General features: G+C 43.6%; 2 protein-coding genes, 1 long non-coding RNA gene and 1 pseudogene across 3 annotated transcripts in view; 3 read left to right on the top strand and 1 right to left on the bottom strand.

Moving 5' to 3' along the window:
• Nucleotides 1-27,805, top strand: part of LOC150039056 (uncharacterized) — a 341,232-nt gene that overhangs the window by 263,457 nt on the left and 49,970 nt on the right. The gene's annotated exons all lie outside the window — the stretch shown is intronic.
• On the top strand, nt 209-2,351 carry LOC150039061 (stromal interaction molecule 2 pseudogene; annotated as a pseudogene).
• LOC150039060 (uncharacterized) lies at nt 4,521-10,607 on the top strand. The gene is made up of 3 exons (XR_016534556.1): nt 4,521-4,572; nt 7,443-7,502; nt 10,331-10,607. It is a non-coding gene; the product is annotated as an uncharacterized LOC150039060 (long non-coding RNA).
• Nucleotides 11,551-16,576, bottom strand: LOC150039059 (uncharacterized). The gene is given in 4 exon segments (XM_090328033.1): nt 11,551-15,295; nt 15,298-15,926; nt 16,216-16,273; nt 16,471-16,576. Coding segments are annotated over 4 exon segments (1,149 nt in total). The 5' UTR covers nt 16,505-16,576; the 3' UTR covers nt 11,551-14,867.

The raw sequence follows: 27,805 nt of genomic DNA, 5'->3' as shown, positions 1-27,805 counted from the left end.
TCGGGCTGGCTGCCAGGGCGGCACTGGGCTGCGCTGCTGGTGTTCGGGCTCCTGGTGGCCGGAGCCATGGACGGATGCGACCTGGTGCCCAGACACCTCCGCGGGCAACGGTTGAGTGGCTTGGCCAGGGCGGCTGCTTCTCCAGCGCCAGTGGTGGGCGATTGCCAGGCGCTGCTGACAGATCCCTGCATGTCACTGAGTCCACCATGCTTCACAGAAGAAGACAGATTTAGTCTGGAAGCTCTTCAGACGATCCATAAACAAATGGATGATGACAAAGATGGTGGGATTGAAGTAGAGGAAGGCGCTGAATTTATCAGAGAAGATATGAAGTATAAAGATGCGACTAATACGCATAGCCATCTGCACAGAGAAGACAAGCCTATTACTGTTGAGGATTTGTGGAAGCGATGGAAAGCATCGGAAGTTTATAACTGGACCCTTGAAGAGCCCCTTCAGTGGTTGATAGAATTTGTGGAACTCCCACAATATGAGAAGAATTTTAGAGACAATAATGTCAAAGGAACAACACTTCCCAGGATCACAGTACATGAGCTTTCATTTATGATTTCTCAGTTGAAAATCAACGACCGGAGTCACAGACAGAAACTACAGCTCAAGGCCTTGGATGTGGTTTTATTTGGACCTCTGACACGTCCACCTCATAACTGGATGAAGGATTTTATTCTCACAGTTTCTATTCTAATTGGTGTTGGAGGATGCTGGTTTGCTTGTACACAGAATAAGACATCAAAAGAACATGTTGCAAAAATGATGAGACTTAGAGTCTACAAACTGCAGAACAAAGTCTTACGGACTTACAAGAGAGGCTTGAAAAGGCACAGGAAGAAAACAGAAATGTTGCTGTAGAGAAGCAAAATCTAGAGCACAAAATGATGGATGAAATCAATTATGCCAAGGAGGAGGCCTGTGGGCTGAGAGAGCTCAGGGAAGGAGCTGAGTGTGAACTGAGCAGATGTCAGTATGCAGAGCAGGAATTGGAGCAGGTTCGCATGGCTCTAAAAAAGGCTGAAAAAGAATTTGAACTGCGAAGCAGCTGGTCTGTTCCAGATGCTCTTCAAAAATGGCTTTAGTTAACCCATGAAGTAGAAGTACAGTACTACAACATCAAAAGACAGAATGCTGAAATGCAGTTAGCTATCGCTGAGGATGAGGCAGAAAAAATTAAAAAGAAGAGAAGCACCGTCTTTGGAACGCTGCACGTTGCTCATAGCTCCTCCCTAGATGAAGTAGATCACAAGATTCTGGAAGCAAAGAAAGCTCTCTCAGAGTTGACAACTTGTTTACGAGAACGACTTTTTCACTGGCAACACATTGAGAAGATCTGTGGCTTTCAGATAGCCCATAACTCGGGACTCCCCAGCCTGACCTCTTCCCTTTATTCAGATCACAGCTGGGTAGTGCTGCCCCGAGTTTCCATTCCACCCTACCCAATTGCTGGAGGGGTTGATGACTTAGATGAAGACACACCCCCAATCCTGTCTCCATTTCCTGGGACTGTGGCTAAACCTGCTGGATCTTTAGCCCTAAGCAGCAGCTTGTGTCCCTCTCGCCCTAGCATTGTGCCCTCTTCACCACAGTCCCAGCGAGCCCAGCTTCCTCCACATGCTCCTCATCCAGCCCATCCTCGTTATCCTCACCTGCCTCAGCATCCCCAGCACTCATTGCCTTCCCCGGATCCAGACATCCTCTCAGTGTCAAGTTGCCCTGCACTCTATCGGAATGAAGAAGAGGAGGAGGCCATTTATTTCACTGCCGAAAAGCAATGGGAAGTGCCAGACACAGCTTCAGAATGTGACTCCTTCAACTCTTCCATTGGAAGGAAGCAGTCTCCTCCCCCAAGCCTCGAGATATACCAACCAGTGTCTCCTCGGAAGATATCCAGAGATGAGCTCTCCCTAGAGGATTCTTCCAGAGGAGATTCACCCGTGACGGCAGATCTCTCCCTGGGCTCTCCTGATTGTGTAGGTCTGACAGAAACGAAGAGTATGATCTTCAGTCCTGCAAGCAAAGTGTACAATGGCATCTTGGAGAAGTCCTGTAGCATGAACCAGCTCTCTAGTGGCATCCCGGTGCCTAAACCTCATCGCACATCATGTTCCTCCACTGGCAATGAAAGCAAACCAGTTCAGGAAGCCCCAAGTGTTACCAGGATAAGCAGCATCCCCCATGACCTTTGTCATAATGGAGAGAAAAGCAAAACGCCATCAAAAATCAAAAGCCTTTTTAAGAAGAAGTCTAAGTGACCTACCTGGCTGTTTTGTTGGGATTCCATTTCGGTAGCACCTGTACACTTTTTTTTCCATCCATCCTCTACTCCCTATTTTTGTTTTAATTTTAGGACTGCAATTAACTCCATTGGGGCTTTCGAAATTGGATGCCATAGTGGAATGTCCTGCAAGGCAACTGTCTACTGTCTGCTTATTTAAGTGACTACAGAGCCAATTCATCAAGCCAATTACTGAAAAATCATTAAGAGATGAGACAGTTTACAGTCATTTCCTGCCTATTTATTTCTGCATTTTTGATGGTGATGTATATACAATATTTTGTTGAAAGCCACTATGGACTTACAAGCTTTAATGGACTAGTAAGCCAGCATGGGCTTGCAAAAATTTCTTGTTTACCAGAGCATCTTCTTATCTTTCCACAGAGCTATTTACATGATGGACTATATAACTTAAAAGAAGTAAAACTAATTGCACTACTGTTTTCCAGACTGGAAAAAAAAATCTCTGCAAGTTAAACTGTATAGAGTTTGTAAAATGACTGTGGATAGGGGACTGTTTTCACTTTTAGATCAAAATGGGTTTTTAAGTAGAAACTAGGGTTTCTAATTGACTTGATTTCTGGAAACGAAAACCCATGCTTTTTTTTTTGCCAGTCCTGGGCTTGAGCTCAGGGCCTGAGCACTGTCCTTGGACTTTCTCAAGGCTAGAGCTCTACCACTTGAGCCTGAGCACCACTTCCGGCTTTTTTTTTCTATGTATGTGGTACCGAGGAATCGAACCCGAGTCTTCATGCATGCTAGGCAAGCACTTTAACCACTAGGCCAAACTCCCAGCCCAACCCATGCTTTTATTATGGGATGCTTCTTCAAAATGCATTTAATATAAAGGTTCGAGTCCTGCTGTAAAGATCATGTTTTGTTTTCCCCAGGGCTTTCACTGGGATTTACTGCATTTCAGGCTGTATGATAAAAATATAAATAATTTAAGGAGAGAAACCTCTTGATTCCTTATGTGAATGGAAGAGCTAAAGCTTGATTGAAGGACTTAAAACATTCACAAGCTGAAACTGAGGTGGGGAGTGTGGGGATTCAGACCCTTGTTTACAGACTTTGAATAACTGCAAAGGACTTACGGTTTGTGAAAAATTTGTACTGTGGAAAAGATAATAAATTGGAGACAATATTGAAAAAAAAAGAAGCAAGGTACACTGGGGGGAGAGGGGGAGCAGGGGCTCACTCCTATAATTCTAGCTCCTCAGGCGGCTGAGAGCTGAGGATCAAGGTTCAAAGCCAGTGCGGGCACAAAAAGACCTGAGACTCTTGTTTCCAATTCACTTCTAGAAAACGTGAAGTGGGGCTTGGCTCAAGGGTAGGGAGGTAGCCTTGAGCTGAAGAGCTCAGGGACAGTGCCCAGGCCGAGCTCAAAACCCATGACCCCCCCCCACACACACACAAAAAGAAGCAATTTAACCACTACCTGATGAATGTCACTGTAAGCCCTCTGTACATCACTCCAACAATAAAAAAAAATAAATGTTATAACAGAGGTGTCCTCAGGGTCCTGTGGGAACACAGTGCAAATGAGGGCATGGGTCACCACCACCCTGAAAATAATCATCAGTGAATAACATATTAGATGGTTACACACACACACACACACACACACACACACACACTCACACACACACACACACACACACACACACAATCAGACTTCCAGATGGAGGCCAGTGGTTCACATATGTACTGATAGCTACTCAAGATGCTGAGATCTGAGGACCTCGGCTCAAATCCAGCCAGGGCAGGAAAGGCCATGAGACTTGTATCTCCACCAAACTACTAAGAAAATCTGGAAGTCGAGCTGTGGTTCAAGTGGTTGAGAGCCTTGAGCAAAACAACAAGCTCAAGGACAGAGCCTTGGCCCTGAGCTCAAGCCTCAGGACCAACACACAAAAACAAAAGTGTACTTTAGAAGAGGAGCGCTACAGTTCAGGGGCTCATTTATATGAAGCAGCTCATCTTGTCTCCTCTCTTCCCGATGACACCCAGTGGTTGGCAGGATCTAGTTAACCCATCCTATGCTGTTCCCTCAGTGAAGAAGCCCCTAGACCTTAGCAGACTGGCCAGAGGCCCTGGCACTGGGGCTGTGCTGTCCCTGTCCCCTTCCTCTGGGCTCCGCCCCCACGCTCTCGGGCACGCCCACTCTGCACAGGGAACAGTGGGAGACAAGGCCTTGGGTTCCTAGACTGGTAATCGCCATGCTGGCAGCTTAAAGGATGCTCTTGGTAGCTTTAGGAGGACACTTCTCCTCTCACTGCAAGGTAGGATCAGGCTGATTCCAGTTCCTCCGGGGCTGTTCATGGCTTCCGTGATTGTTTTCTTGCTTTCCTTCTCTCCTCTTCTTTCTTTCTTTTTCTTCTTTTTCTTTTCTTCCTCTTCCTCTTCTCCTCCTCCTCCTCCTCCTCCTCCTCCTCCTCCTCCTCCTCCTCTCTTCTTCTTCTTCTTCTTCTTCTTCTTCTTCTTCTTCTTCTTCTTCTTCTTCTTCTTCTTCCTCTCTCTCTCTCTGTCTCTCTCTCTCTGTCTCTCTCTCTCTCTCTCTCTCTCTCTCTCTCTCTCTCTCTCTCTCTCTCTCTCTCTCTCTCTCTCTCTGTCTTCATCCCTCCCACCCTCCCTCCCTCTCTCTTTCTGGCTGGCTTGCTTGCTTTCTCTTGCTTTCTTTGTCCCTCCCTCCCTTCATTCCTTCCTTCCTTTCCTTCTATCTTTCTCCACTTTTTCTCTTCCTCCCCCCCTCCTTGTTCTCTCCTGTTTCTCTTCTCTCTCCCCCCTCCATGGCTCAAAGCCACGAAAGTTCATGACATTCTTATTTCCAATTAACCACCAAAATTGCCAGAAATGAAGCTGTCAGTTACCTCATAGAATGCTAGTCTTGAGAAAAAAAAAAGCTTATGGACAGCATCCATTCTCTTGAGTTCAAGCCCTGTGGCTGACCAAGAAAAATACGGAAGAATGAGTTTTTTTATACCAAGAGCACAGTTACCCTGATGACTATCTTATTGGCACAAATGATGTGAAACATGCATTAGGTCCAAGAGACAGAAAATGACCAGACCCTGTGTTCTGATTTTAATGATTACAGCCCAATCTAGAACACCAAGATGAAAAAAAATTAATCAGTTTTTATTTCTAAATGTTGGTCTTTTGCTTAGATCAGCTGGTTAAGACTAGATTTGAGCCAGGCACTGGCGGCTTACTCCTGTATTTGCAGCTCCTCAGAAGGCTGAGATCTGAGGATCACAGTGTGAGGCATGCCTGGGTAGAAATGTAACCAGCAGGAGAACAGAAGTAATGCTGTGGCTAAAATTTTAAGAGTGCCAGCCTTGAGCATAGAGAGGCTCAGGATCAGTGCCCAGTCCCTGAATTCAAGCCCCAGAACTTCCTTTGCTGAAATCATCTATTTGCCTAGAGGAGCTCCACGGTGGCTTTCATCTTTTACCTTTAGTGAGGTGGAAAAGTTTGCTCATTCACTTGGCCACACAAGATTGGAGCAGGAGAAAGCAATAGTCTCCTTACCTGTAGAGAATATAGTCTTTCTATTCCACAGCTTTTTGAAAGAGGAATAATAGCCTATTCCAGTGTATAGGAAGAGAATGGAGAAAGGGAACAATGAGAGACAGGTGAGAAAGACATTTGATACTGCTCTAGGAAGAAAGAGAGTAAAGAAGGAGCTGCTTGAAAGCAAACAAGAGAGGATAGGCCATGTCCTTTGATGCGGTTCATTATACTAACCTTAAAGTTTTCCACCACCTCTTACTGGAGAGACTTGAAGCCCTTCAGCCATACCTGTTTGGCCTCAGGTGAATGATTTACAAAGCATCTTCAATACCAAACGGAACAAATTTAATTGTTTTTAAAATCAAATTCTTAGTTGTGAACGTTAAAAGTTCCCTTGCATTTTAGGAATTGGAGAATGATACAGGTTTGCAGCAAGGAGTGAGAACTAGTCATAAAAGAAGACCTCCCAGAATTAAGATTTTTTAAAAAATTAGGATAAAAACCACAGCATACGATGTGCCAGCATATCTGTTTTTGTACAGCTGGGTAGTGTTAGGTGCATTGCCTATGCTGTGAGGCAACTTTGGGTCATTTTGTTTAATCCGAACCTCCATGCTCAGAAGCCACCCTGTCTTCCTCCTTTTCTGTAAGCTTGCAACTCACTATTCAACTTTCTCATCCTGTGAGTTTGGTGAGCTCCGTGCTTCACATAAGTGAACCATGAAGATTTGTATTATTTTCTTCCCTTTTTTCCCTCATCTTGTTGATTGTACTCTTTAGTACCATTTTTTACAGTCTCATATGATTTGCATTTTTGACTGCAACTTGAGTGTCAAGTCCTTAAACTCACAGCCAAAACTACTTCCGTGAACTTGTGTGTTTGCACACACGTGTGTGCCCATGCACTAGTAGTATGGCATTGTGCTTCTTCCCTTGAGCTGCTGGCTGATGCTTTAACCCTTGAACTGTATTGGGCGGGTGAATTGGAAATGGTCTTTCAAAGCCATTCCTACTGTGAGTGCCTTCCAATTACTATCATCTGGCCTCAACCCTCACAGTAAATACTATCTGATTGAGCCAGCGGCTCATCAATCCAATCCTGGCCATGCTGAGGGCACACAAGGGGTTCATGTGATGAGGCAGCATTGCCAAAAGCTAGACTCATTCCTATGCAGCTTCATCTAGCACAGGTTTCTGAAATCAAACCTCAGTATTGAAGAAAGGCCTGGCAGGGATAGAAGAGGTGGAGGTATAGCTGAAATAGTAGATCGTGTGCCTAGCATGCAGACAATCATGGTTTCAATACTCAGCACTGTAGATGGAAAATATGATTTTCTTCTACACTGTACAGACTTTTCTTTGGAGGGGGGGTGGTCGTGGGGCTTGAATTCTGGGCCTGGGCATTGTCCCTAAGCTCTTCAGCTCAACGCTAGGGCTCTACCACTTGAGCCATAGTGCCACTTCTGGTTTTCTGTCTGTTAATTGTAATAAGAGTCTTACAGACTTTTTGTGCCCAGGCTGGCTTTGAACCACAATGTTCAGATCTCAGCCTCCTAGTAGCTAGGATTACATGTGTGAGACACCAGCACTTACCTAGCTGCAGACTGAATTCTTGTGTATGTGTTTAATTTCTTCATAGTGAAGACACCAGCACCCAAAGGGACGATGACTTCTGATCTTGTCTGGAACCAAACACCTGGTGAGTCCATATGCTGCTCATTTTAGTGTGGAACAATTGAGAGTATTGTAACCATACAGTATACAGGACAGGCTATGGGTATCAGTACATCCTTGTCTTCAGTTTTGAAAGTAAACAGGCAACAACAGATCAGGTCAAAAGATAATTGCTCCTGTTCTCTTTGGAAGTCAAGTCCTAGGAACTACAAGACTAAATGAAGATGGTCACAGGATTTATATGCAATAAACACTTACTGGAGGGAATGGAAACAGATTTTATGTACAACATAGCTTAATGGAGTCTGAATCCGTTCTTTGCACCACACAACTCAAGTTACTTTGAAAGACCCACCATCACACTGGATGGGAGTACTGCAGAGCCTTTTATCAATCAGAGAGGCAGGGGCTGGGAATGTGGCTTAGTGGTAGAATGCTTGCCTGGCATGCATGAAAGCCCTAGGTTGGAGTCCTCAGCACCAAATAAACAGAAGCAGAGGTGACACTGTGCCTCAAGTGGTAGAGGGCTAGCCTTGAGCAAAAGAAGCTCAGGGACAGTGCACGGGCCCTGCGTTCAAGCCCCAGGTCTGGGGAAAAAAAATCAGAGGCAGCCAAGAGTAGCACCAGCAAGGAGGGAGCAGAGGAGTCCTGGAAGCAGAAATACACGTGGTATGTCAGCTTGAGTTCCTACATAGCTAATGAAATGGAAAATAAGGAAAGCAGCAAAAGCACAGTAAACATTATATAGGTTCATAAGGAAAGAACTCTTGGTTGATCATGCATAAAAAATTTTGTTTTGCAGAGGTCATCATTTAATTTAGTAAAAGGCCTCATTTCATGGAAAAAGCAGGAAATATTCCCATGCATGTACAGTATATAAAGTTGTTAGTGAATTATATCTAATTTGGATGAAAAAGTAAGTGTATGAATTCACATGGTATTTTTCTATGAATCATTTAATCCTTCCGTGTTCTCAAGAGAACCAGAACACAGTGATGATGGGAGAGGTTTGCTTAAAAAGGTCAGATATCCAAATATAGGGATGTATATAAAAGATGTACAGAGACAAGGCAACAAGTTTATGGGAACTAGTTTGAATGTCACAACAGTGCAGCTTTTGTCTGTGCCATTCTGTCCTTTTGTAAGTTGAGTAAATGACCAAGACACCAGTGTGGAGATGGAGTTCTTGCTGTTCTAGTTACCAGTGAAGAGAACTCTTAGAAAACCCTGATAGGATCCCTTGTGTATGAGACCCTGTTCCAATGGGTTCACATTTTCTAGGATTGCAGTTACAAAGGATCAGAGAAAGTAGCTTCTGTACTACCAACTTACATCACGGCTCTGGGGAACACAGGTTTCATATTGAAGTGCCTGCTACCATTTGGTTTTTGCTCGGGTGGTAGAAAAGAATCTATCCATGAAGTCCCCTTTTTCCTATTTTCTGGGTTGTTGACAATTGCCAGTGGACTTACTCTCAGGATTTCTGCCTTATTTTGCACATGATATTCTTTCCTTCCTTTTTTTGGGGGGGTGAGGTGGGGTAGGGGCGGTCCTAGGCCTTAAACTCAGGGCCGGGGCACGGTCCTGGGACACGTTTTGCTCAAGGGTAGCACTCTACCACTAAAGCCACAGCTCCACTTCTGGCCTTTTCTATGTATGTGGTAGTAACGAATAGAACCCAGGGCTTCATCCATGCTAGGTGAGCATTCTACCACTAGGCTATGCTCCTGGCCAAGACTTTTTGTTTTTGGTTGGTCATGGGGCCTGAACTCTGAGCGGTCTGTCTTTTGGTGGTGGTAGTCATAGGGCTTGAACTCTGGGCCTGGGAGCTGTCCTGAGCTCTTCACCTCAAGGTTAGTGCTCTCCAACATTGAGCCACAGTGCCACTTCTGGTTTTCTGGTGGTTAATTAGAAGAAAAAAGTCTCATGGACTTTCATGCCTTGGCTGGCTTTGAACCTCAATCCTTAGATCTCAGCCTTCTGAGTAGCTAGGGTTACAGTCATGAGCCTCTAGTGCCCAGCTACTTGACTGCCTTTCTATACACTTAATGATAACTTTTTTTTTTTTAGTCAGTCACATCGATTGCAAGGCTTGAACTCTGGGGCCTAGGCACTCCTGAGTAGCTAGGATTAAAGGTGTGAGCCACCACATCTAGCATGGAAACTTTTTTTTATCACCTAAATCCAAGGTTTCTGACTGAATTAATTGTGTATAGACATCATTTACTGAGGGTAAAGTGTTAAAATCTTGGCATCAGGCATGATTATAACTGCTAAATGAGCAGTGATGGTTTTCTAATGAAATTACATCCTCAGTCAAAATTTAGGGAGTTGAGACAGGAGTTTGGTCTAGTGGTAGAGTGCTTGCCTAGCATGCACAAGGGACCTGGGTTTGATTCCTTGGTACCACATACATAGAAAAAGCTGGGAATGGTGCTATGGCTCAAGTGATAGAGCTCTGGCCTTGAGAAAGCCCAAGGACAATGCTCAGGCCCTGATTTCAGGTCCCAGGACTGTGTATGTGTGTGTGCATCCTCCCGGTAATATTATCATCCAGTTGAGCCAGTGGGTCACCAGTCCACTCCTGGCCATGTTGAGGGCACAATAGAGATTCACATGATGAAGCAGCATTGCCAAAAGCTTTTTCAGGCTTCCTCTAGCACAAGCTTCTAAAGGTAAACCTCAGTACTGCAGAGAGGCCTGGCACAGATAGCACAGGTAGAGGTGTGGCTTGAATAGCAGATCTGTGTGCCTAGCATGCACGTGCCATGGTTTCAATACTCAGCCCTGTAGATAGAATGATGTTTCTACACTACTCATACTAAATTTGTGTATTGTTTAATTTCTTCACAGGTACCATCTAAATGAGTGATGTTGTTCACGTATGTGCTGATGTAAAGATCTGCAGAGTCCATGTACTTGTCATCTGACTGTTAAATAATTTAGAGTAGTGTAACAATAAAGAATACACATGACAGGCTGTCGGTATCAGTATGTCCTTGTTTTCAGTTCTGAAACTAAATAGGCAACAATATACAGGTCAAAAGATAATTGTTCCTTGTTGGGAGCAGAGTGCAGGGTCAGGCTGACCCATGAATCTGCATCACTGAGTCAGATAACCACCCAAAGAAATGAGCTGTCATGTATGAACACATGCCTAACTTTGAGCTATACCGTTGGTATTGTGAATCACTTTCTGCTGAGACCTAGAGTGAGAGTAAACATGTGGAACTCCTCCACGCTGCCCACCTTTGTGTTGATAGGCCCCTGCAACCTATATTAGCTGAATGTACTTCCTCATTAAACGAGTTCCTGCCTTGACGGGTCTCCCTGATGTGTCTGATTGTCTTCCGGTGAGGGAGGGCTGGGTGCGGGCAGTCAGTCGGCCCACTCCTTTCTGGGCTCGTCCTGGTCAGGACGTGTTCTCCCTATCCCTCCTGCAGGTCAGGAGGGACTGAGGGCTAAAAACCCTGACAATTCCTCTTCTCTTTGGAAGTTAAGTAGTAGAAATACAAGGTTAAATGATGGTCAAGTCGCTGCAGCCAGGTGCACATGCAGCCTGAAGTGCTTTCTAGGAAAACAATCTATGCAGGATGTGGACTATGTCAAATTCCACGCCTTTGCCTCTCAGTTTTTGCTTTCAGAAGAGCCTGCTTATAAGAAGTCCTCTCTTCACACATCTGTTTTCCATGACTGTTTAAGCCAGGAATTAATTCAGTTTTAGAATGACAGATGAGTTTCATTTTCAAACTTGGAAGAGAACCAGTGAAGGCTGGAACGTGTTTTGGAAAGAAATGGATATGTCTTTCCCAATCCAATGTAAGCTTCTTTGTTCAGCACCCCAAATCAAATTGTTCAAATGCAAAGAGATATTTTACAAAGGTATTTGATGACAAGAAACAGTGCTTTGGGAGGAGGACATAGCTGTGTGGTAAAGATGGCTACTATATAGAGTCTGGTTACATCTCCCACTCAGACCAAAAACTTGATCTCTGAAAACCCAAAAACAAACAAAAAGGAAATGCCCTATGGAATTAGGTGCATACTAATTTCAATACTAGCATTTTCTCCCTCCCTTTCCCATGTCTCATTATTCTAAGCAGCAGTGTGCTTGTATGATCCATCGTGCCACCGCTGGAATTTTGCTGCTTAACTAAGGGTAAGAGTATTAGAGTTTTCTGACTGAGATGGCTTCAAACTGAATCCCCACATCCCAGCCTCCTGAATACTAGGTTTACAGGTGTGAGCTACTGGCACATAGCAAATCTCATTAATCTGAAATACGTCCACATCCAAAACAGGGAGATAGACCAATCAGTAGATCACTGGATAGATAGATGGATGGGCACACAGATTTTCCAACAACCCTCCATTGAAACACTCAGCCAAGTTCTCATCTATGTGTATGGGGTGGGGAGGGGAAATGATCAATGGAGTTTGAACTCAGGGCCTCAAGTTTTCTTTTACCAGTTCAACTGATAAGTCATACAGGAAGCTCTTTTTCCACATGGATATTTTGAGGTATTTTGATTTTTGCCTCTAGTGTGGCTCCACAGTGATCCTATTTTCCACTTCCTCTGTTAGCTGTGCCTGTGCTAACCAAGAATTACAATACTCTCAACCTCAGCTTCCCATATAGCTTCTAGAAGTCTGAGGAAATACATTTCTGCTGTTTGGATTTCCTTGTGGTAGCATTTAATGGCAGAGTTGGAAAACTAATATCCCAGGGATGTGGAAGGATGGCATGAAGAAAGGCTTGGCCAGGGTAAGAGGACTACAGTCCAGGTGAGGGAGAACGAGAGTGGGGCCAAAAGGGAGAAGGCCTCAAGGCATCATGCAGGGAAGGTCAGGAAGTAGACAACAAGCAAGTGTCATGCCCCTTGTCACTGTGAGAGTTCTAACATCTGACCACCTTTCCATCTCAGGGGAATCCCAAGATGAGTGAGAGTGAGATTGAGAGGAGCTGATGCTCCCTCTTCTGTGATTATTTCCAAGTAGTTGTGCAAAGAAGTTTTTATTCAACCAAATCAGTTAATGAGTACACTGCACCTTGATAAATGTCTCCTTTCCCATCTCTCCCAACCCTACTTACCTCATTTTACCAGGTTCCAGTTTCATACAAGTCCTTTGAATAGTATGGCTATATTAATCAAATGCATATGCACTTTACTTACTCATTAAATACTTGAGTTTAATTCACTCAGAATACACTTATGATTTTAATTTTGTGTTCACTTATCTTCATTCTGATCCTACTCTAGATGTTTGGGATGAGATGTCCCTGTCACTGGAGGAGAAATCAGGCATGTGGGCATTAAATGTTACATCAGAGATGTCCACAGGGTCCTGTGGGAACACAGTGCAAACGAGGGCGTGGGTCACCACCACCCAGATAATGATCATCCATGACCAGGAACAATTTTCAGTGATTACATACGTCCACGTGTGTGCACATACACAACAGACCCTAAAAATGGGCAATGGTGGCCCATGCCTGTAATCAGAGCTACTCAGGAGACTAATCTAAGGACAGTGGTTCAAATCCAGCCAGGGCAGGAAAGGCCATGAGACTAATATCTAGCAAACTATTTAGAAAATGCTGCAAGTAGTGCTGTGGCTCACGTGGTAAAAGTGAGAGCATTGAACAAAACAACAAACTCAAGGACAGAGCCCTGGCTCTGGGTTCAAGCCCGAAGACCACCAAAGAAAAAGATAAAACTGGAGTTTGGCAGATTGAGTTCTGCAGCTTTGGGAGTAATTTATAGGAAGCAGCTCAACTTGTCTCCTCTCTTCCCAATGGCATCCAGTGATTGGCAGGATCTAGCTCACCCGTCCTATGCTTGGTCGTCAGTGAGGACGCCCCTATACCCTAGCAGACTGGCTGGAGGCCCTGGCATTGGGGCTGTGCTGTCCCCACTCCCTTCCTCTGGGCCCTGCCCCCACGCTCTCAGGCACACCCACTCTGCATAGGGGACAGTGGGAGACAAGGCCTGGGTTCCTAGACTGGAAACCGCCTTGCTCTGCTCTCTGGGTAGTGGATGTACTTGGGAACTTCAGGAGGATGCAGCAACTTTCTGCCATGCTGCTCCCTTCAGCACCTGGCAGGATCAGGCCGAGTCCAGTTCCTCAGGGCCCCTCAAGGCCCACAGCCTTCGGTGTAGCACAGGAGGCACAGAACCCCGCATGGGTCTCCTTGGGCCTGGCGCCGGGGTGGGTACTGCTCTACCACTCAAGCCTTAGCTCATCTTATGGCACTTGCTTTTTTTCTATGTTTCTTTTGTCTGTTCTTCTTCCTCCTTTTTACCTCTCTCTCCTCCCTCCTCATTTTGGTCAATTAGAGATAAGAGTCTCAATGAAAGTTCTTTCCAGGGCAGGCTTCCAACCGCCATCCTCAGATCTTGAGTCCTCCTGAATAACTAGGATTACAGATATGAGGCACCAGCTCCCAGCCTGTTTTGATGCAAACAGTGCTGTTTCTATTACAGTTTTGGGTATAGTATATCCAAACAAAGTAAACCTGGGTGCTGGAGGCTCACACATGGAATTCCAGCTACTCAGGAGATTGAGATCAGAAGATTAAGTATCAAAGCAGGGAGGGGTTAGGGGCGCACAGGAAAGTCTGTGAGTCATCACCATTTAATCAGTAAAAAAGCCAGAACTGGAGATGTGGCTCAAGTGGTAGAGCTATAGTCTTGAGTTCAAAAGCTAAGGGACAATGCCCAGTCCTGAGTTCAATCCTCAGTACTACTGGTGCCACACATATCTCTGTGTGTGTGTGTGTGTGTGTGTGTGTGTGTGTGCACAGAAAAGTTACATGTTCAGTATTACAAAATGCATGCAATATTTTTATGCTGTTGTCTCATATCAGCCCGGGACAGTGAGATCTACAGTGAGTGAAAAGATTGAGGCATGCCTCCTCACCCACCCATCCTTCACTCAGCTACTGGTATCTTCCAGGCAGGCTGCTGGTATCTGCCCACTTCCTTCTGGAAATCTCAGGGATCCCATCCCCAGCTGGGGACCTTGGGAGATGCCTGTATCTAAATAAACAGCTACTTACACTCTCCCAAAGCTCAGGGTACAGAGGATCACGGGGCTCTGATCCTAGATTGGTTTATTATTGCAGAAAAAGAGCAGTCTATGCCAAGAACTCTCTTCATCCCAGGATACCAAATAGCAATGATAACTGTAAGGATACAGAGGAAACAGCTTCTCCTCTTGAAGGAAAATCACTAGCCCTAAGCTAGCCAGGGTTACACTCATAGTGAGATCCTGTTTCAAAAGAGCAAAAACAGCCAGGAGCCAGGGGCTCATCCTATAACTCTAGGTAATCAGAGTTATAATGAGAACAAATATTTTCCCATCCTGCTTAAATCTGTAAGGTTTCTCTTTAGTGTATTCTTTCATGTCTGTGAAGATGGTAGGGAAGAACAAATGCTTTCCCACATTGCTTACATTTATAGGGTTTCTCTCCAGTGTGAATTCTTTCATGTCTTCGAAGGGAACAGGGAAACACAAATGTTTTCCCACACTGCTTACATCCATAGGGTTTCTCTCCAGTGTGAATTCTTTCATGTCTTTGAAGGAAATGGAGAAGAATGAATGTTTTCCCACATTGCTTACATGTGTAGGGTTTGTGGCCAGTGTGACTTCTTTCATGTCTGCCAAGGGAACTGCGAAAAACGTATGTTTTCCCACATTGCTTACACCCATAGGGTTTCTCTCCAGTGTGAATCCTTTCATGTTCTTTAAGGTAACTAGAGAAAGGGAAGGTTTTCCCACATTGCATACATTCATAGGGGTTTTCTCCAGTGTGACTTTTTCATGTCTTCGAAGGGCACCAGAAAAAGCGAATGTTTTTCCACATTGCTTACATCTATAGGGTTTCTTGACAGTGTCAATTCTTTCATGTGCTTTAAGAGAACTAGAAAAAGAGGATTTCCCACATTGCTCATATGCCAAGGGTTTCTCACCAGGGTGGATTCTTTCATGCCCTTGAAGAATACCAGAATGAGGGCAAGATCTTCTACAATGCAGACTTTCACAGCAGTGTTTAACTTCAGTGTCAATTTTTTCTTGTCTGTGAAAAAAACTGCTAAAGGAGTTTTCACATTGTTTAGCTGCAAATGGATTTTCCTCATTGTGCATTCCACAGCTGATTTTCCCCTGATGGAATTTCCTGTAAGCTCTCCCATATTCTTTATGAGTGTTGTGGCTGTCCACATATACTGATATGTCCTGATACTGAAAAGATATTTGTCCTGTGTGAGCTCTGAAAGGCATACCCATGGGTGAAGGAGCAAGGATGGTTTCTCCAAATATATAGTTTTTGAAAGATGCAAGTCTGGGTAGAGTTTTCTTATTCATGGTATGTTCTACATTCTGTTGGAAGGCTTCATTAAACTGACCCTCTTCTTCAGATCCATAGAGCCTCTCTAAAAATATAGTTCTGAAAAACAAAAGACAGACAAACTAAGAACTTTTTTTAAAGCACTAAACCATTAAAAAGTATCTCCTGTGCCTGCACGGTCTTCTCCAAATGGTCTCCATAGTGTCATATTTTAGACTTCTGAATTTACAAATTTTGGAACTCCACTTGTATACATGTTAAAAGAAAAATGTCCTAAGATTAAGTCAATTTCTATCCTTATGTATTTGCATTATCTGTTTAGTTTAAAAATTTCCTGCCACCCTACAATATTTGAAAGAACAGTATTGTTTCTGCTTAGTGCAATTACCTTTTTTCTTCCCTGGAGTTTTGGTTAACTTCACTATTTTCTTGTCCCTGCTTCTTTTCTAAAATACAAACACAGAAACCATTGATTCCTTCAATATTACAGAAACAATATTAAGACTACATCACTTTTCATGGCATAATGAGATCATGGTATATTTACAGTCATATATTCATCTACATGTTCCATTTTTCATTCTAAATCATGCAGCATTACCAAGGGCAGGAACAGCTCACAGTTAAGTAAGGGAATATTTACCTATGGAGGCCAGGTTCTTAAATGTTTCCCCCATCACATCTTGGTAGAGCTTCCTTTGAGAAAGACTTAGTAAAGCCCATTCTTCCAAAGTAAAATTGATGGCCACATCCTCTAAAAGTTCACAGTCTCCTAAAATATTCCACAAATAATTCCAAAAGCAAGAGTTAAAAGCCACAGAACTGGAAATGAGATTCAACTTATTAACAACAACAAGAGAAACACATATATTGTGTTGCCTAGTCAACAATTTAATATTCAATAGCCATCTTTTTTTTTGGCTAGTTCTGGCTGGAAATGAGCATTTCCCATCTCCTGGGGCCAGTAACTCATGCCTATAATCCTAGCTTCCCCTCTGTATGGGTGAGATCTGAAAGAAGTGAAACCTGCAGGGAAAGCACCTGAGCCCCTTAGTGCTGGTCATAATAGTTCCAACAGTAATAGTCTCACTGTAATGAAAAGCCCAAGAATAAATGTTCTCTCTACTGAATTCTCCCAGTCCTTTAAAGAAGAATCAAGAATGTTCCATAAAATGGAAAAGGAAAGAACTTTGCCACACATTCTGTGAAGCCAGTATTAGTCTGATAGCCAAACTGAACAAAGATACCACAAAAACAGAACAGAACTATTTATATATATAAAGAATGTCTACGTAATTCATCTTTTGGCAAGTGTGGATAGAGAAAAAGATTAGAAAGACACACCAGAGTGAGCATGGACTAGTATTCACCTACACAGTAAATCCACACTTGTTTATATTATGTAAATTTAGCCTGAAATAAACAACTAATTTATTTGAAGAAATCTATTTCATCCTATACTCTCAAGTCCTGAATAAGAAATTTTCCATCTTCCACTCACATCATAATAGAACCTACTGAAATGGAGATGCAAAAGAGCATTTCAGTTGAGTTCCAGTGGCTCATGCCTATAATCCTACCTGGTCAAGAGGCTAAGGTGTGAGATCTGAAACCAGTCTAGACAAGATACAAAAGTCCATTAAGGCTTTTATCTCAATCATCAAAAAAAAGTTGAAGCTATGGCTGAGTGGTAGAACACTAGTCTAGAGCAAAAATGGTAAGAGACAGTGCCCAGGTCTTGAGTTTAAGCCTTGGGACTAGTATACACACATATACACTGACAAAAACAAAATACTAAAAAGACAAAGAAAAGGGGCTGGGAGAAGCTGCCTCAGTGGCTCATGGTTTGATGGAAACCAACACGGCAATGCTTCAAGGCCTTAGAGACCACTAGCACTGGGCTGGTACAACACAGGTCATTCTATGGGACACTGAGGAAAAGTTTAGCAGCCAGGAAATGGAACTCTGGTTCCTCTACACCGCCTTCTATTCCACTCTTACCATCATGAAAGATTTTTCCAGAGGCCTAAAATCAACCAGTCATGAAACACTCCCTACAACCTGGGAAGGCTGTGACTTGTGTTCTACTTATCTGTTATCACTTGTGACAACTAATATGTTGTGGTTTGGGAACATGATTTAATTATCCAGCAGCTGACAATTCAGTTGTAACAGCATTCAGGCTTATCCCAATCCATCTCACTATATAGTCACTATCCACTAAAGGGGCCAATCTATAACATGTTTTCCCTACCAGATAGCCAGTCCTGTGGGTCTTGAACTCAGCCTAGTGTTATCCCTTTTAAGCTGTTTTTGTTTTTGTTTTGTCATTGTAGGGCTTGGACTCTGGGCCTGAGCCCTGTTCCTGAGCTCTTCAGCTCAAGGCTACCACCCTACCCCTTGAGCCATAGCACCACTTCCACTTTTCTAGTGGTTAATTGGCGATAAGAGTCTCATGGTCTTTAGTGCCAGGGCTGGCTTTCAACTGTGATCCTCAGATCTCAGCCTCCTGAGTAGCTAGGATTACGGGTGTGAGCCACCTCGGCCGGCTCCTTAAGTTGTTTTGTGCAGGCCTGGCATTCTACTACTTGAGTCATGACTCCACTTCTGCCTTTTTGGTGATTAATTGGAGATATGGACTTTCATGCCAAAGAGAGCTTCAAACTGAGCTTCCTGAGTATTGACAGTTTAAGAGGGGTGAGTCAGGGGTGCCAGGCTGCCAGTCCCCAGCCTGCCAATGCTACAGAGAGGCAGCACTCTGGCAGAGTTCATGTTCCCATGCATTCAGACAATATTTGAAAACAGCTTATGAAAAGAATCAAAGACACTCCAATTGGTTATCAGATTTCAAGATATTTTAGGATCTCTGTACCAGGAATAACTTTGTATATTCTCAACTTCTTTGGGGGCTTTGAACTCAGGGCCTAGATGCTGTCCTTTAGGTTTTTTATGGCTTTTGTTACACCACTTGTGTTTGTTCTTTGAAGGCAATAACCTGTACTATAGGAGTTTGTCATGACTTTTGATAACTATTATCTGTTGTTTACAACACCAATGAGTTGGTTATCCAACCCCAACTAGATGTCCAGTGCAGTTTTCATACCGCTCAGGCTTTGCACAATCTACAAAAAATTTGGAATCAGTCCAAATCTCAAGATCAAGTTTCAAAGCCAGTGTGGGCCACTGTTACATTTTTTTTCTTTTCTTTTTTTTTTTGGCCAGTTCTGGGGCTTGAATTCAGGGCCTGAACACTGTCATTGGGCTTTCTCAAGGCTAGAGCTCTACCACTTGAGCCACAGCACCACTTCCAGCTTTTTCTATGTATGTGGTACCAAGGGATTGAATCCAGGTCTTCATGCATGCTAAGCAAACACTCTACCACTAGGCCAAACTCCCATCCCCAACTGTAAGACTCTTATTTCCCAATAAAGTAGTAAAAAAAAGTTGGATATACAGGTGTAGCTCAAGTGGTAGAGTGCTGACCTTTAATGAAAAACTAAGAGACAATGCCTAAATCCAAGTCCTGGCCTCGGTATCCAAAATACACAAAGGATTTCTAGAGTAAGAACCAATTTTGCTGTCTTTTCTCATCCCTTCTCTACAATTCTATTCTATTTTTGCCTTCTTTAGAAAGCAAAGCTCTTTTCTCCCTATCCATGTAAATGTTATGTTTCTGGGTTTCCTTCTATCAATAAACCCAGAAACCGGAAAACATCTGACCCATCATGGTCAGATGTTAATCAGCCTTTCACTTAAGAATCAACATGTGGCCAGGCCCTGGAAGCTCACACTTGTAATCATAGCTACTCACAAGGCTGACATATGAGAATCACGGTTCAAAGCCATCCCAGGCACTAAAGTCTGTAAAACTCTTATCTCCAGTTAACCACTAGCTGTGGCTCAAGAGGTAGGGTGGTAGCCTTGAGCTGAAGAGCTCAGGGACAATGTCCAGGCCCACAGTCCAAGCCCCATGGCTGACAAAAGAAGAAGGAGGAGGAGGAGGAAGAGAGGGAGGAGGAAGAGGAGGGAGATGGGGAGGGACAGGGAGAGGGGGAGGGGAGGAGGAAGAATAATTAACATCTGGTCACTGCTCTCACAGTTGTGACTACTTGCAGTAGTGGCTGTCTTACTTCCACTCTGGCCCAGACCTGTCCTATCTGGTCCTTGGGGTATAGCTGCTGTCCCAGCTGTGCTCCAATGCTGCTCCTCTTCTGGCAGCTTCCCAGCCCCTCTGGAGGTCTTCAACAGGGCTGGAACTAGAGATATTTCCTCCTCTGCCACCTGCTTGTCCTAATAATGTCCAAGATGGCATCAAACTCCTGGGCACAAGAGATTCTTCCACATCGGAGTCCCAAGTGGCTGGTATGACAGACTCTTGTAAACAATTTTATATGCAGTGTCTTCAGCCTATTTAAATAAATATCAAGCAGTGTGATAGCTGGCTTTTATGATCTTTTCAAAATTCTGAATCATGTCTGATAATAGAAAATTGGGAGACCAGCCTCCAGCACCACCACACCTCCTGAGGAGCAGTTATATTTGGCACTAGAGGCAAAAATCCTTCATCAGTGAATCCAAAATCCTTTATCAGTGAATCAATTTGAAACATCTGCCCCATCTGCCGTTCTTTGTAAAAACCAGGAATAACTATGTTCACATTTCTCCAGCACTGAAAAAGAAAGTAAAAACCTGGGCTCGATGGCTCACACTTGAAATCCTAGCTACTCAGGAAGCTGAGATTTGAGGATCTTGGTTCAAAGCCAGCCTGGGCACTAAAGTCCATGAGACTCTTATCTCCACTTAACCACCAAAACCCCAGAAATGGTGCTGTAACTAAATGGGTAGGGGGGTAGCCTTGAGCTGAAGAGCTCAGGGGCAGCAGTCATGCCCAGAGTTCAAGTCCCATGACCAAAACAAACAAAAAAAGGTAAAAAGATTTCTCCTTCATCTGATTTTGAGCACAACATTCATGTTGGCTTTGATGATGGTAATGAAGAATTTACTGGCAGGCCACAACAGTGGGCTTGGCCGATTCAGACCTCAAAATATCACAAAACTAGACTAGTAGAAGTATCTGTAGGCTGTGCTGAATGTCTTCTAGTTCTAAAACTCTTAACACTGTGAAGCAGAAACATATATGTTTGATTCCTCCTGAGAAAAATGACTTCCTTTCCAGTACACTAAGCACTGAATTCCAAAGGATCAGAAACATCAGCAACAACAGAGAAGATGGGATGAAGAAGCTATACCTCCTGTCATTGTCCTGTGAACAGATCGTGCAACATTAACTTACACGCAGTCAGTATTTGACCCTATTCTTGCACTAGGTGGTGACGTTAATGCTGACAGTAGTGTCAAGTTTTCAGACAAAAATAGACCAGGCTAGGAACCTGGCTGTAGTGAGTGCTTGCCTAGCATGCACAAAGACCCGAGTTCAATTCCTCTGTACCACATACATAGAAAAAGCCAGAAATGATACCATGGCTCAAGTGGCAGAGTGCTAGGCCTTGCGGAAAAATCCCAAGGACAGTGCTCAGGTCCTGAGGGCAAGCCCCAGGACTGGCAAAAAAGGAAAAAAAAAGTCCATTGTTTTTTTATATCTTGGAGTTCATTTCAGTACATATATTATTTTATATAAATATGAAAAGGTATTCAGGCATTGCACCTTTGTGATTCTTTCAAGAGAATTCTCTTCTGGTCTCCCTGTATGTGAGTAGCTAGAATTCCTTTATCATTTGTCATATCCCAGTGCATTTTAGATCTAACTTCAGCATAGTAAAGAGAATATGAGCGCTCTGAGTTGTTTTCATTTTTTATACCTATTCACAACTCAATCAACTTTTAGGACCAATATGTTAGCCAGCAATTTGAAATCCTCAAGGATTTTTTTTTAAGAGAATACCTCCATTAGCCACAAGCAAACGTACTGCAGAAGAAGCCAGGTTGACAGGCAATTCCTGGCTCATCTCTCTGATCCTCCATGGTGAGAGATACTCGGTCACCACAAAGTCAGCCAGGCTGTCCTATCACAAACAAGATCCCTGTGATTTCAAGATCAAAGTAATATGAGTTATTGAGGGCTTTCTATCTGCCAGGCATTGTTCTAAGCACTTTTTATACTAATTAACACATTCAGTCCTCATAGTACCAGGGGGTTATCCAGGGGTATTATTAATCCCTGATGTACAGTTTGGGAGCCTATCTTCCAGAAAGAAGCTATTAAGTTTGAAGAGTCTGAGACTCTTATCTCCAATTAATCTCTAGAAAACTGGAAGTGGGGCTGTGGCTCAAGGGGCAAGGCAGTAGACTTGAGCTGAAGAGCTCAGGGACAGGCCTGGAGTTCAAGCCCCATGACCTACAAAAAAAGAAAAGGAAAAAAGAAGGTCTTCAAGCTGGGAACATAGCCTCGGCTACGATTATCCTAGCTATTAGGCATAAACACTCACGAATGCAGGAACCCAAGCGCGTGTGTGCCTGAGAACGCATCCATGTGCATGTGCATGCACATGCTCGCGTGCACGCGTGCACACACACACACACACACACACACACACACACTTTTAATTTAAAGAGTGAGTTTTCAACTCATCAACTCAGCATGTTATTTTGAAAGTATTTTGCCCGCTCCCCCCACCTTTTTTGTTTTTTTTGTTTTTTGGTGCAGGTCCTGGGATTTGAACTCAGTCCTGAGCAACATCCCTGGGTTTTTCTGCTCAGGTCTGGCATTCTACCACTTAAGCCAAGACTCTACTTCTTACTTTTCAGTAGTTAATTGGAAATAAGAATCTCATGGACTTTTCTTCCAAACAGGCTTGGAATTGTGATCCTTAAATCTCACACTCCAGTAGCATGGATTACAGATGTGAGCCACCAGTGTTGGAATAGTACTGAAAATTTTAATACTTTGACTTTGTCAACTCCATCTCTTCTACTCTAAAATTCATTATATTTACAATAGTTAAACAGTTTTCCTGTAGACACACAATTTGATATTGGTTTTAATGCATTGTATCTCTTAATTGAAATATTTAAATAGTGTTAAAAGTAATACAGAACTGTGATTTTTAAATTTTAAACAGTTCACCTCTTGTTGAAAGAACAATTAATTATGACTCAAGGTTCAAAGAAGGAAAATCAACATCTACTCTGATCCTATATTATATTTATCTAAATGAATTCCAGGGGCTAACGGGAAGACACAGAAATGGAGGCACAAAGCCTGGCACAGAAGCTCATGTCTGTAATCCTAGCTACGCAGGAGACTGAGATCTGAGGAACAGGGTTCAAAGCCAGCTTGGGCACTAAAAAGCTGTGAGGCTCTTATCTCCAATTAATCACTAAAAAATGAGAAGTGAGGTTGTGGCTCGGGGGTAGGGCAGTCACCTTGAGCTGAAGAGCTCAGGGACAGGACCCAGGCCGAGTTCAAGACCCATGACCCCCCTTCCCCCAAAAAAGTAACCATTAAAAGTCAACATTCATCCTGTTGCCAGGGGCAGAAGTACCCTGTATAATCCTGGCTACTCAGGAGGATGAGATTTGAAAGCTACACTGGGCAGGAACATCTGTGAGACTCTTATCTCCAATTATCCACCAGAAAGCAGGAAGGGCAGCTGTGGCACAGGTGGTAGAGCACCAGCCTGAGTGAAAAAGCTCAGGCCCTGAATTTAGAGCCCAGACTCATACATGAACACAAACACATGCACACACCTACATCGACATCATAAAACAAACCTGAAATCAGTCACATGTCAGAGAGGACAACAGATCTCTCCAACATCCACGACCACCAGATGTGCATATGGATCTCCATCTCCAATGTGTTTGGTAATTTAGGAGACAGGTGAAAATTCACATTATTTATCTTGGGAGCACTCAGAATGGTCCGGGGATTTAAACCCTGCTTCCCTTGGCCCTGAAAAGTCTCTTAGGAAAACCAGGAGAAAGGACAGATGACTGGGGACACCATATTCCCCCTGCTCCTTCTTACAAATAATAAATTCCTCCACCCCACACAGCCTGTGGTGACTTCACCTCCTGTGGAGCAGACAGGATGGCCAGGACCGGGCGGCAGGACTCCTAGGACTCAGGTGCCCGCTGCCAGCCCCGCCCCGCCCCAGCCCTTCTCCAGGCCTTGGAGGGCTGAGGAGCTCTTCACTACCCGGCCCCCTAGGGCCTACCAGACCCAGCTGAGCCCCTGCCTTCCGGATCCGCCCCCCACCCCGCCCAGGATCCTGACCGCGGACCGGGGTCCGCACTCACCACTTCCGCTCCCCGCGCACCCCGCTGTCCTCGCGGAGATCCACAGGCACTGCACCCCACACCCCCGCGGGCGGCTCTGAAACCAGCCCGGGCGGTGACGTTTGTGGGAGTCTAACCCGGAGAAACGTCAGCAGCGGGGCGAGGCCCGGGGTGGAGGGCGCTGGCGTCCAGGGAAGAGCCCGAGAGGCCGCGCTCAGGACCGCAGCTCAGCTTCCCCAACTGGGATGGCAGGAGTTGTTACTGAGCAGTGACTCCGCCAAGGGGAATTAAAGTTCAGGAGGAGACAGCCCCACTCACGCCAGCAGCGTGTGCCTCTTGCCATGGACGCTTCTCATTGGACGATTCATGAAGACGCTCCTACAATTAGCCAATCAGAAGCAACCTGTGGTGATTGGCTCACCGTGGCCCATCCCACCCCCAGGCCTGAGTCACCCTATTGGGTTCATTTACCTGACTGAGTGGAGTTGAAGGAAGGAATCCAGTAAAAACCATCTCCTGTTAGCTCAAGCTTTAGTCCCTGAGCCAGTTATTTGTACAGCAGACTTGGCTCTATGTATCCATTTGTAGTTTCTGTGTGTGTCTGTCTGTCTGTCTGTACCCTAAAGGCTTGACCTCAGTCGGCCTGGGTGCTGTTTCTAAGCTTTTTTTTTTTAACTCAAGGTTAGCTCTCTACCACTTCAGCTTTTTTTTATGTTTATTTGAGTTTGTAAAAGGCACAGGGCGTTGGAGAACCCTCAACAGAGGAGAGTAAGTGTTCACCGAGTTATTGGTGGGGACTCCCACCAGAGAGCCCTAAGGATGCCATAGTTGACACCAAGTTTACTCCCTCAAGAACTGGGAGAAAAATGGCCCATTTCTGTTGGCCTGGATGAGGGTTTAGGGCTTGGGTGTTTACAGTTTTAAACTAAGTGTGGGAGTACAGCGTGTACTGTAGAATTGGAAAGACCAGTTTACAGGGGGAGGAAAAGCCTGGGTCCATACATCTGGTCAAGGAGGAGCTGCACCCAAAGCGGCATCATTGGGACTGGCCAGGGACTTGACAATGCAGAGGTTGGTTTGGCACACGTTGGGATTGGACAGGACATCTGAGGAATTAAAAGTTGTATAGCATGGCACAGAGGGATATAAGGGGAGATTTAAGGGCACGGTGTGATGGGTGGAAGTAGGTTTTATTTTTAGTAGAAATGTTAACTAGGAACCAAACCACAGGGGATTGTTGTAGGGGAGCCCAAAGAAAATAATCTGTTTTAATTAAAAGATTGGAGAATGGGCCAGGAGTATAGCCTAGTGGTAGAGTTCTTGCCTAGCATGCATGAAGCCCTGGGTTCAATTCCTCAGTACCACCTACATAGAAAAAGCCAGATGTAGTGCTGTGGCTCAAGTGGCAGAGTGCGAGTGTTGAGCAAAAATGTCCAAGGACAGTGCCCAGGCCCTGAGTTCAAGTCCAAAGACTGGCAAAAAGTTTTTCATAAAACAATTTAGGAGATGAGTATAAAGAAAAAGAAACATGAAAACCATAGAAACCGCCATCATCCAGAAAAATTAACCACTAACTTAGTCCTATAACCAGATAGTTTGCTGATGCTTTTGAATTTTAATATGTTCAGTTGATTCCTTTCTGGATATAAATACACATATGTGCAGATACTATCTCCTAGTACTGGCATTGGGGCTTAAACTCAAGGACTTGCTCTCCTGTTTTGGCTTTTTCCTAACTGAAATACTAGGCGAAATAGGCACCCTAGCTATGATTCTGTGTCTGAGGAAGTTGTATCTGCACATACATGTTTGGATTACTGGTCAGTGGCCTCTGCATCCTAAAAAAGACATACTGGCCATACAGGGCTTATCGGAGCCCCATGTATATATGATCTTTCATTTCACATACAGGCTTCTCACATTTAATATTCCATTGCTCTTGAAAGAGGAAATTCATCTTGTCAGAATGTGATCTTCACAACTCCCCACAGCTCGTTTTGTTTATATCATTATTCTACAGATTCCTTCTATGGTTCTTTTAATTTAGTTATTTTGTATTATTGTCATTATAAAGGTGATGTACAGAGGGGTTAGTTATATTCATCAAGTAAAATGTACATTCCTTTGTGGACAATATCATCTCTTCCCTTGCTGTCTCTCAAGCACAATTCTTTTTTTCCATATATTTTTATTGTAATTAATAGTAGGGTTACATTATATTCATAAGATAGAAGGTGCATTACTTCACAAATATTGATACCCTTTCTCATGTCCTGTTTCCCATTTCCCTCCCCCCTCCCCTCTCACAACTTAATTTCCCCCTTTCCCTCTCCTATTTCAAATAACCAATTAAGCATATATAAAATATATCAGATAATAAGGTGAAGTATTATAACAATATGAGATAACCAAGGGACAGTAAAACAGATGAGAGATAACATAGTACATCAAGGACAACAATCACTCATTATATGGCTTTTGTTTCTACATCCTGGAGGTCCTTTCATTTAGCGTCATACTATATGGCTTTTTTTTCTGTGTTGAGCTTTTGCTCAGTGGCAAGACATATGTATAAAGATTTTCTTTGAGCTAGGCACCAGGGACTCATGCCTGGAATCCTAGCTACTCAGGAAGCTGAGACCTGAGGACCAGATTGAAACCAGTAGTGGCAGCAAAGAATCAGAAGTGGAGCTATGACTCAAGTGGTAGAATGTTAGCCTTGATTGTAAAAAGGGAAAGGATAACATTTAGGCCCTATGTTTAAGCTTACTGTGTTAGAAAACAAGAGCAGGCAAGTTTGCATTTCAATGTAATCTGCTTTTTCGCCTTTCTGAAGTAAGCAGATTTAAAAACATAGAAAAGTGTTATTAGTGAAGAGACTAATTCTCAGCAGTGCTATTAATTGGAACGAAAGAAAAGATCATGAGAAAGAACATGTATAGGAATGTAGGGTTAAGTGCTTTCTTCAGCAATAGATATTTGAATATCATAAGTAAAGGACTGTGATTAGCTGAAGATACCTGAGGCTAGGTTTATAGACTCTGGGTCAGAAAGGTCAAGCATTGTTTTTTCTTTTAATTTTTACACAGCATTTCACAGAAAAATTCTGAAGCAATGAATAGTGATGAATATAAAGATTAAAAACTAGTCATAGAAACTGTCACCATACAAAAAGTTTCAAAATTATCTCCTAGATTTCCATAACAAGTTAGATTGCTGATGTCTTTGAATATTAATATGTTCAGATAATTCCTCCCTGAATACAAGTACCTATGTGCAGATATGATTATACAATCTATCATCTATAAGTCTGTATTTTCTATCTGTCATTTATGTACTTCCTGGTATTGGAATTGGGGCTTGAACTCATGACTTGTCCTTCTATTTTGCTTTTATTCCCAATAAATTCCTGGTTGAACTATGCACCCTAGCTATCACTCTGTGTGTCAGGAAGTTGTGACTGGACATGGGTGTTTGGATTCCTGGTCAATGGCTCTACATCCTAAAAAGACATACTGGCCATACAAGTCGTGTATCAACCCCTGTATTCATGATCTTTCATGTCATATACATGTTTCTCACATTTTCCTGTCCCATTCCTGCTAAGAGAGGAAGTTCAAGCATCTTGTCAGAATGTGATCTCCACATCTCCCACTGGCTCATTGTTCATCCCATTATTCTGCAGACTCCTTGCTTAGTTCTTTTGAAGAAGTGTGCTGCTCAGTCCTCTGAGGCTGAAG

The sequence above is a fragment of the Megascapheus bottae genome, unplaced genomic scaffold (assembly GCF_031878675.1).
Source record: "Megascapheus bottae isolate mThoBot1 unplaced genomic scaffold, mThoBot2.hap1 HAP1_SCAFFOLD_50, whole genome shotgun sequence".
Lineage (NCBI taxonomy): Eukaryota > Metazoa > Chordata > Mammalia > Rodentia > Geomyidae > Megascapheus > Megascapheus bottae.
The sequence above is the reverse complement of the archived record's forward strand: the minus strand, read 5'-3'. Positions and strand labels throughout refer to the sequence as shown.